The 10,464-nt window shown below is 44.9% G+C and overlaps 1 protein-coding gene across 1 annotated transcript; it reads right to left on the bottom strand.

Moving 5' to 3' along the window:
• Positions 1-3,508: 3,508 nt before the first annotated feature.
• On the bottom strand, positions 3,509-10,426 carry LOC119387656 (uncharacterized; the record flags this gene model as incomplete). The annotated part of the gene is given in 4 exon segments (XM_037655117.2): positions 3,509-3,902; positions 9,867-9,893; positions 9,980-10,082; positions 10,307-10,426. Coding segments are annotated over 4 exon segments (575 nt in total), but the record flags the coding sequence as incomplete, so codon positions are not given.
• Between the last annotated feature and the right edge of the window lie 38 nt (positions 10,427-10,464).

The raw sequence follows: 10,464 nt of genomic DNA, 5'->3' as shown, positions 1-10,464 counted from the left end.
TGCACCCACTTGCAGTGACATCACGGATTTTGATTGTGCCTACTCTACCCTAATTGACATTTTGGTACAAACAGACTAATACAGTGAACTCCAGTTAAGACGAATTCTCGGTTAAGCCGAACAACACCGGAACATTTGTTTGGTTTCCCATAGACTCAATGCAAAAAAAATCTGCTTAATAAGACTAACCACCTAACAGGTACTCTTCTGTTAAAACGAACTTTCGCAGTGACTGAAAACATTCGCGATTCTGCGCAACGAACATTGTATAGTCTTGGTGGAGCATTCAGATGAACAAACGAAAGCAAAAAAAGACAAAGCGCTTCCTGGCACAAAGAGGTGAAGCAAATCGCAATGCCAAGGGAGGGAACCAGATAGGCCAGGCATACTGGTTAACTGGATAAAGCTGGTATTTCCCCCACTCCAGCCTGTACATGTGTGTGTGTGTGTGTGTGTGTGTGTGTGTGTGTGTGTGTGTGTGTGTGTGTGTGTGTGTGTGTGTGTGTGTGTGTGTGTGTGTGTGTGTGTGTGTGTGTGTGTGTGTGTGTGTGTGTGTGTGTGTGTGTGTGTGTGTGTGTGTTGTGTGTGTGTGTGTGTGTGTGTGTGTGTGTGTGTGTGTGTGTGTGTGTGTGTGTGTGGTGTGTGTGTGTGTGTGTTGTGTGTGTTGTGTGTGTGTGTGTGTGTGTGTGTGTGTGTGTGTGTGTTGTGTGTGTGTGTGTGTGTGGTGTGTGTGGTGTGTGTGTGTGTGTGTGTGTGTGTGTGTGTGTGTGTGTGTGTGTGTTGTGTGTGTGTGTGTGTGTGTGTGTGTGTGTGTGTGTGTGTGTGTTGTGTGTGTGTGTGTGTGTGTGTGTGTGTGTGTGTGTGTGTGTGTGTGTGTGTGTGTGTGTGTGTGTGTGTGTGTGTGTGTGTGTGTGTGTGTGGTGTGTGTGTGTGTGTGTGTGTGTGTGTGTGTGTGTGTGTGTGTGTGTGTGTGTGTGTGTGTGTGTGTGTGTGTGTGTGTGTGTGTGTGGAGGAGGAGGGGGGGGATGCTAGTTTTATCATCAGCAAAGAAAGCAACAAAAAGAGTTGGGGATTTACTACTGGGAGCACCAAGCCATTGCGTCCTTCTGCATTCTCCACACATTCTTTGGTTCCCTAGTTGGAGTACCAAAGAACACACACAAAAAAAAAAGCCAAGCAAAAGCAACAATGGGAACAAAAAGTGCCTGTGCATTAGAATAGAGTACAAAACTGAAACCACGTTTACGGCACTAGCATTCCTGTTAGAGAGGTCAGATGCATTGACATCACTGTCACACAATGGCGGCCAAGCATATTTTGTGGTCAGTTTGCGTTGGAGTGTAGTATACACTATACTCTGGTACAAGTTAAGAAAAAAGTGCCTTTTCGCCGTCAAAGGACCCCCTCCAGCCAATGGCGCTGCCTTGTCATCGTGACGTCGCGGCCGACCTCTTTTTGCCTACAGGCAGCGCTTGGACCCAAGCTTCTATGAGCGCGTTCGTGCCGTAATGTTCTTCTGGAAGCCGTCATTTTGAGCGAAGATAATATTTTAGTTCAATTTCTTTTATTTCTCTGTTAGAATACAACGCGTAAAAGAGTTTATTGGTAAGCTGGAGCAGCAAATTTCAGCTTTATTGCCGACAAGTGAATTTCTGCTCTTCCAGGTTTTCCCTCAACCACTTGATTCTGGTTTTGCACCTTGCTGGCTTTCTTTTCCCGCCATGGAGTAACAAAGCGGTAATCGTTTGAGAGATTCTAAACCAGAAAGCTATCAGCTTTGCGGGCGCAATAAGCAGGGATCATCCACTAACGTCATGCGCTATGCACAACCATAATATTAACAACTTACTGGCGTATAAATGAGAAATAAACAAGAAGTTATCGCCACCTGTCGCAGTCACTGGTCTGACAACAGGTGTGTGAAGCAACGTACACCACAGACGCAGGAGGTACAAAATGGCAAAACGCACAACAGTTCACGCTCAAGACAAAGCACCCGCAGAGGATGATGACCGCTTTGTATCACACAGGGTATTGAAGTGCTGATCAACAGTGCAAATATCAGCGGCCATTTCCAGGCAGCGCAGAGCGCTTACGCAGCAAATGAAACACCACGGCGATTGCTGTTACCGAACACTGCACACAACACACAAAGAAGGCTCTTCTTGAAATTCAAATTGGGTTGAATGGCACCAAAGTCAACTTGCGAGAATGCAATCTCACTGATGACGCCGATGGATTGCCGCGAGCAGCAGAGGTGGCCATTTTCTTTGAGGTCCATAAGCACGAAAGAACACGTTTTCTTTTTTACTTGCACCCGAGTATAGTACGCATGGACTCGTGTGCGTTTTATGTTCCCAGTAAAATGCAAATTGTGATGCATCATTTTGATTATGAAAGTGCATGACAAAGGAAGGGTATTTGCACACTGCATATAGCTGCGTCATGTATGTTTCGTGCACGCAAGGCTTGTGACCATGAGTTGCGTGAAGGAAGATCTTCAGCTGCACGTCGATCAGGAAAAGTTACTATGGGCCAAAAACGAGAAATATCGGACCTCAAAGGAAGGCTTGCAGACTTTCTTAAGCAACTCAGTGTATATTGGTTTTGCCAAGATAACAGCACGTGATCGAGACGTATCCAGAAGTGATGAGAGCCAGCGAAACAGGCTCACGGAAGAAAATGAATGGCCAGGAGAATAAATCTTCCATTCTTTGAAGGAAAATTGTGCTTATCTCTTCCCCCATTTTTTTTTTTTCTAATTGTCAACGTAGGGGCGTGGTACAGTTTTATCGTCAAAATATTGTAGCAATAGGTAGTATTCATGTGCATTTTTATTTTGAACCCACAAAATCAGCGGCACGTTAGATTTGTGTATATACGGTACTTGAAGGCACAGTTTTTATCAAGGTGAGCCAAACAAATGCTTTTTCTCGTCATTTTCCCCCCTTTTCTAAGTCTACTTCATTCAGTGTTTTCAGCTAACATATTTAGATGCACTTGGCACATTAGCATGTCTTTTTTTGGGCACTTCTGATAAGCCGTACTCCTGATAAGACGAACACACGCGGTCCCTTCGAGTTCGTCTACTGCACATATTCTAAAAGAGCCAACAGCTTAACTAAATGTGCATAATGAATGTCTACTGCACCACAAGTGCCCAAAAGCAGAAAAACTGAAGTGACAGACTGTCACAACGATGTGCTGAAGGTAGGGCCACAGCACAAGATATAATTCACATAGGCAGACATAACAGAAGGGATCTCAAAGGCTGTAGCAATAAGAATCTTTTACACTGACCCTGTGGGCTCTCTGCTGCATGTGATGGAATAATAGCACTTGGCTTGTGTGTCCATGGCACCATAATGAACATAGCGACCAGCACACATGCCACACTAGCCAACTATGGTGTTCAGACTTTCTCAGTTTCTCAAGGGCGCAGCCTAAGACCCACAAGTGAATTGGTTAGAGCATGAATGAGTAAGAAATGGCTCTGCTTCTTACACACCTCTTCCACAGAAAGTCCCTTGGTGGGCACCTTGGCAGCACCAGGCGTCTCAGCCGCACTACTCTCCCCCTCCTTCTGGTAGGGCAGGTCACTTTCAGCCGAACTTTCTTGGCCTCGCTTTCGGTTGAGGCTGGTTCCTTGGCTGTAGGCGTGACAACAGTCTTTTGTGGCGTGGCAGCGGGAGCAGCAACGCCTGTGGACTGTGCACCGAGGCTGCCAGCTTCCAGGCTTATCTTTGCAGCTGCCGGCGGTTCTTTCGTGACAGGCGTGGCCAGCAGCTCCTCTTCGCTAGCGAGAACATCTCCATTGTTGGCCTTGCCCTCTGTGGGAAGCAGCAGGCTCTCTTCTAGGAGAGCTTCGTCATCATTCACGTCCACACCTTGATCCAGACTCTCTGCAAACAAGTGGGAAAATGTAAGAACACACACACACTGAGCCCACCGAAGTGAAAGCAAATGCTTAATGTTTCAAATAACGATTAGCATGGAGCTGTTCCTCTAAAACTGAGTTCCCTTGTAGTTGCACTGCTGAATGAGGTCTCCTGTCAAAGAATGTTCCCATCTGAACCCTCCTGAAAGCAGAAAACTGGGCAAGTTGGTACGGATTCATCATTACCAGACAGCGTGAACCCAAGATGGGGACACAGGGGAGAACACAAGAGAAGCACTTGAGCGCATGCTCTCTGGTAATGATGAATCCGTACCAGCTTGCCCAGTTTTACTGCTTTCATGCGTGCAATTTCTACAGCACTTGTGTACTGCTCTCCCCTGTGTCTCCGTCTCGTGTGCGCACTCTCCAGTAGTGATGAACTCTCCCAATTTCAGAGCAAAAACAAAGACAACCATTCAAATGCCTAATTAACGTTTTGTATGAAGGTTAGCGCAGAATTGTTCCCTCGAATTGCATTCGCTCGTACTGTCCTTTTAAACACTCCAGCTGGAGAGCCCTCCCCTCTGAATCCCCTCGATTTCAGAGCGAAAACAGACAATTTAGAACCATCACTGCACGACAGGTGTTCCCTCTAAGAGCAGTCTTTATCTACACAGAGTCAACACTCAATGGTATCAGAACAAATGGTTCGTGGGTAGTTATTAAGACAGCTGTACATGAGAAGAATCTTAAACATGTACAGTGCAATGAAATCGATCTGTTCGAAAGCTGTGAACTACCGGCACAAGGATGAAATGGGAGACAGGTGCAGGTGTTGCCAATGGGTGAACATCAGACAATGACGCCACTGCTTTCTTAGCAATGTCTACCTTGGTGCAGAGAGTGCTCAGCTTACCTATGCCAAAAGTTTTAGTAATGCTAGCACCACAAAACCAAGTGGACGTTTCCTGACAGCTTGGAATTGAAAGGTGCACACTAACAGCCATGCACGAAAGTGCATGTTCACAGCTGCCGACCTATGAACACTAAAATTCGTAAAATCCTTACAAACATGGAGGTATAATTTACCTTTAGATTTTTCCCTGAGCACACTACTTTTGCGAGATACACGCTCACTCAACAATAGTTCACTTCTGCAAGCAGAACACAAGCAGCCATCAATCTAATGATAGTTAACTTTTACACACAGCACATGAGCAGCCCAATATCTAGAGCTTCAGGTGAAGCCAAGCGACACGTGCACTGTATCATCAGCATCCCTGTTATTGCCGAATATGCCTACTTAAATGAACTTATCTGAAAAAGTACTATGGATGAGTTGTTACAAAAGAGAATGTGAGCTTGTGGAAGCATTTCATATAAAGAAGGAGAAAAGTATCAGTGACATATTGTTGGTTTCTATGCGAAAGTAAAATGCGCTTTCTTAGCAATTGCCTATATGCATGTGACATTACTCTGTGCTCACTTCACACACGGGTAAAAATGGATATTATATATGTGTGCATATATACACACACATACCATACGCACTGCATCAAATAAAACTTGACCGCACAGCGCACGTCCTTTCTACTTTCTTCACCCATGTCCCAGTTTGTGCTCCTATACTTATGTGAATAAATTTGCTCAAGGAAAATGCTCTCTGGGTTGTGAAGGCACACTGACCTTCCCTTTTGTTTTTTTGCTGCATGCACGTCAGCAGGCTTGCAACACTCCAGCTTTCAAGACTTTAATACATTTGTGGACAGAATATGTTTTTTTCGTAAGATTAATTGCAACATATGCAAGATCATAGAAAGACTTGGTTCTGGTTGGTTTTAATGGTGCATAAGCAACTTAGGCTATCATGCACAAAACGCATGGAAATAATTCTCTTAAAAATGTTGGAATGCCTTGAGTCCTTGTCTGGGCAAGGGCCCCCGAGGATGCCAACAGGTTAAAAAGACCTCGATCTTCTCAACAGTGAGAAGCTAAAATTAATTAGAGCGGCACAGGGTTCGTGGGTAGTTATTAAGACAGCTGTACATGAGAAGAATCTTCAACATGTACAGTGCAATGAAATCGATCTGTTCGAAAGCTGTGAACTACCGGAACAAGGATGAAATAATTTACAGTTTGTCTAGAATACCTGCTCTTCTTAGGAAGCTAAAAACATATGAATTATTGACCAGCGCGTGTTCGCTTAAGAGTAATGCAGGATGAAGAGGTAGATGTTCACTGTAAAATACGACATACTTGCCAAGTTCAAGCAATCTGAATCTGGGAGATTTCCAAAACGGGGGTAGGCGAGGGGGAGTCCCAATCTCCGAACAACCCTGTATGCGTAAACATTGGCGTTGCAGGTCTTATAATGGTTTAGAGTGGCCAAACGAACAACACAGGCTGCCTCGAAAGCGCGCGTCAAAGCTTCGCTTGAGGCTAACTAAAAACTAAGTGCCAGAGTCTGCTCCACCATAGTCATAAGCGAAGATCGACAGGAACGCCGAAACACTTCGTGCCTTTTTTACGACAGAATGGCCGGCAGTTGGGCATGTTGTTCGTGATCCAGTTACAAGATTATTGCCTTTAATCTATGGCTGAATTAGCCGCGTACATTCGGAATTCGGAGCTCGTAGTCGCTATCGATGATCGCGTCGATAGCAACCGCGGTTTTCGTGCGTGGCAGTTGCGGCAAAAAGTAGTTCTGTTTTCAATCCACATGCGCTGGCCGCGCATGTGCCTTCAAAACAATGTTTGTTGCTATCTATGATAGCATCTGCCGCGGTTTTGTTCACAGCGTCACTGACTGGGTGAGCGTTGGACGGGCATGCATTTTCGGAGTTCCGTCACTTTCATCGTCGCCATACATGGTAGTGTCAAGAGCAACCGCGGTTTTGTCTACAGAACTTGTGGCAAACGATACCAAAGTTCTGACAGTGTGTGCACTGGTCGCGTGCGTACTTTGAAGCTTCCAGCATGCTGCTATCAGCCACCGCTCAAGGGTTTCTGTACCAAAGTTCGTATCATCCACTGCAATGCGGAAAAGAGTTCAGTACACCCGAATTTCGCCCACTAGACACAGTGGAATTCGGCTGGGGAATTTCACCAATTCGTATCAGCAGGTTTCGTATCACCGAGATTCTACTGTACATTTACATCAGCACATCCTAAATTGGTTTACATAATGCTATACGCAATTGGTTCGCAAAAAGCCTGGATCAGATTAGGTTTGATTTTTGTCAATGTGGCCAGATCACGCACAGAAATTTCAATTTCTGGGAGATTTTTCTGCCAACCGTGTAAACGTAAGAAATGGTCGAAATCCGGGAGTCTCCCAGAAAATGCGGGAGACTTGGCAGGTATGACGATGATGATGATGATGCAAACTTTATTGGGGTCCAGAGAAGAGGCAGGGGAGAATGATACAGTGAAATGATTTTTCGTAGTTCTTCCAGTTTAGTGCACGAGAGTAAAATATGGATTACTGATAGCCCACCTCCACATCTCTCACCCAGGGGTTTGTCTTCTTTTGCTAGTAAGAAATTATGTGTGTCCAATGCATAAGCGACATAAAACGACTTCTATGAAACATTCTTGGTGAGACCACGACTTCCATTCTTTTATGGTGGGTTTTACGAGGTGGAGCTTATTCTTTGCTTCTAACTAGCCCCTAGACTGCCATTTATCTCCTAGTTTTCGGTGCGCTAACTTTATGAAGTCTTTGTAGAAAGAGCCTGAAGTAGCAAGTATTCATGAACATAGTGATCGAGTTCAAGTTTGCAGAGTATGTATACTGCACCTTGCAGTTCAGAATGTTTACTTCTAGCACTGACTAGTAGCTGACACTGAAATGCACTAACAAGTTTCCTGTTCAATGAAAAAAAAAAAAAGATTTTAATACAGATGTTTGCCAGGTGAAAACGAAAGCAGATGATCGATATGCAAAAGCAATGCTAGGCACAATTTATTGGAAGACAGCGCAGGCCTATTTCAAGCTCTACACAGCACCCGCATGCTCGAATGAAGGCTACCATCGGGAAGTACCGATAGCAAAAATTTCCCAAGGGAAAAAGTACCATCAACTCAGAAAATGTGCCACCGCGGTGGCTTAGTGGTTACGATGCTCAGCTGCTGACTCTAAAGATGGAGGTTCGATACCGGCCACGGTGGCTGCATTTTGATTGAGGCGAAATGCTGGAGGCCCGTGTACTGTGCAATGCCAGTGCATGTTAAAGAACCTCAGATGGTCGAAATTATTCAGAGCCTCCCACTACAATGTCTCTCGTAGCCCGAGTCCTTTTGAGACAAACCCCATAAACCAACCAAACAACTCTGAAAATGCTGCTGTTGCTTCGCCGGTTTCAGGGTATAAGGAACAAGCTCTCCAGAGCTCTTTACATTTAGAAATAAGGCAATCACTAGCGAGAGTAGCACTTGCACATGACAAAGTGTCCGAACTGGCTGCGAGCAGATCACCTAAAGAGCTCTACAAGAGCATGCTTTTTTTACGTAACGGAGTTGCCTGTGCCATGAAAATTCACGATGCGCATCCACCTACAAGTGGAGGTGTTCATGTCGTGGCATAGTAGACTTGCAGCATAGCTTCTAATAGTGCACAGGCTATCTATTGCCAAAGCTACAGGTTCAGTACGAACTAGCCTGGTAGCAGTGCTTGTTAAATCTCAGCACGCTCACCTGCATTACCACAATGCTATTGCTCAACTTAGTTTTTCAAGTACTTAACAAAAGCTTACTTACAGGGAGAAAAAAAAAGTTCCTGTTCAGTTTTTGTCCTGCCTTTGTTCTTTCAAATCGAAGCACTAAACGCTAGTAAGTGGCTCACAATTTCCTGAACCTACATATATACCTGAACTGGGGTGAAACTAGTGGGTAGGACTTAAGCGTCCCAGTGTTTGCACGATTCCTTTACCATGATACCTTATTGACACGCACAACCAACTTTTAATCTTGCTGTTTTTGTGCACCAGAAATATACTGCTGTCGCATCAATTGTGCCAAGCCTGCTAGACGTGAGGCTGAGCCTACCAAGAAAAATATTAACCCAGAAAACTCGAGCATGACATAATGGGCACTATACTGACAAAGAATTTTATTGTGTCCATCACGTTATTTCAGACAACCTGTTTAAAGTGCAAGTGTACAAAACTTTAGCGAGTCAAAGGGACAGGTTGTTTACTTGCCGATATAAACGAAGGTCCACTGGAATCTGCACACTTCCACAATTATGTTCGAATGTAGGTGTAACTTGAACATGTGGATGTCAAAGATTACTACTGTAGCTGAAGCTAATGACTATCATTTTAACATACGGCTGCTCCTGACCTGTCATGACACACATCGGACAAAATTTAAGCACAAGCTCTCAAGCAAAGCATAAATGGATGTGACGTAAAATCACGTGATCAAGGTATTATAGAGCTCTCTTGCACAATAAAACAATCCTAATCCAGGATAGAAGCCTCCACAAACTTACTAAACAAAGCAGTACTGATTACGTCGCTACTTAATTTGTCGCCAAGTTTACGATGAACCGCCGCCCCCTTTAAAAGACGATATTAGCTACTTCGGCGACAGGCCAGTTAAAAATTGGAATGTGTAATTCAAAACAGTTTCTCGTACAACACTCCGCAAAACTTCAAATTCCGTAAGACGCGAGTTTACCGTCAATGCGTTTTAGTTTGCTTTGTTCACTCGTTCTATTACAAACAGCTGAGCCGGTCACGAATCCTCATTCCGCGTCGTTGCCTCTCAAAGAACGCACATTTGAGGCCACGACTGCGACACGTGGTCAAAGATAGCAGGGGGCAGGCTGGACAGCTGTTGGTACCATTCGGGAAGTAGGTGCCGTTCGTGCAGGCGGGACGAAGCGACCGCACAACGAAAAATCGCAACATTCTGAGCCGCAGAAAACCGCGACAACTCGATATATTACGAATAAAAAGGTTGATAAATCGCACCGTGAACTTACCATCAAGCTGCACGTCGCTCATATCTGCTGAAAACAAGGCAGAAATACGGCAGTTAGCAATCTGGCCAGAAAATGGGACAATATCCGTGCAGTGCTTATGGAGGTAGCGATACCTTTGGGCAACCCGAGAGCGGCTTCAAGGCGCTCAGTGAGTTCACTCTTGTTTCCCGCAGTGGAAAGGCCCCTGGCCTTGAGTTCTTTCTTTAGGTCGGCGACCTGCGATAACAACACGGAAAAACACACAGCTTCCTCTGTGAACGTGCACAAATATTCAAAAAAAGCAACGGTTAACCCTGTGAAAATGAAGCCAACTTCGGTGTTCATGGGGCGCGCCATTTATGGGAGTTCCATGCTACGCCATACTCACAGAGGAAGCGATAATCTTGCCTTTAGTTAATATCATAAGCGTAGAAGGAAACGTGAAATTTTCACGAACTTACCTTCATATTACGAATTGATTCCGCATCTACTACGTCCACGCTGTCCGCCATGGTAAACAATTTCTTTTATTTATCTCTCTCTACCCTTGTTGCCGGCACAATTATTGAAATCGTTAGATGCCGCACTCGCGCCACGCGCGGTCATAATCCCCGAGTAG

The sequence above is a fragment of the Rhipicephalus sanguineus genome, chromosome 3 (assembly GCF_013339695.2).
Source record: "Rhipicephalus sanguineus isolate Rsan-2018 chromosome 3, BIME_Rsan_1.4, whole genome shotgun sequence".
In the NCBI taxonomy this organism is placed as follows: Eukaryota; Metazoa; Arthropoda; class Arachnida; order Ixodida; family Ixodidae; genus Rhipicephalus; species Rhipicephalus sanguineus.
The sequence above is the reverse complement of the archived record's forward strand: the minus strand, read 5'-3'. Positions and strand labels throughout refer to the sequence as shown.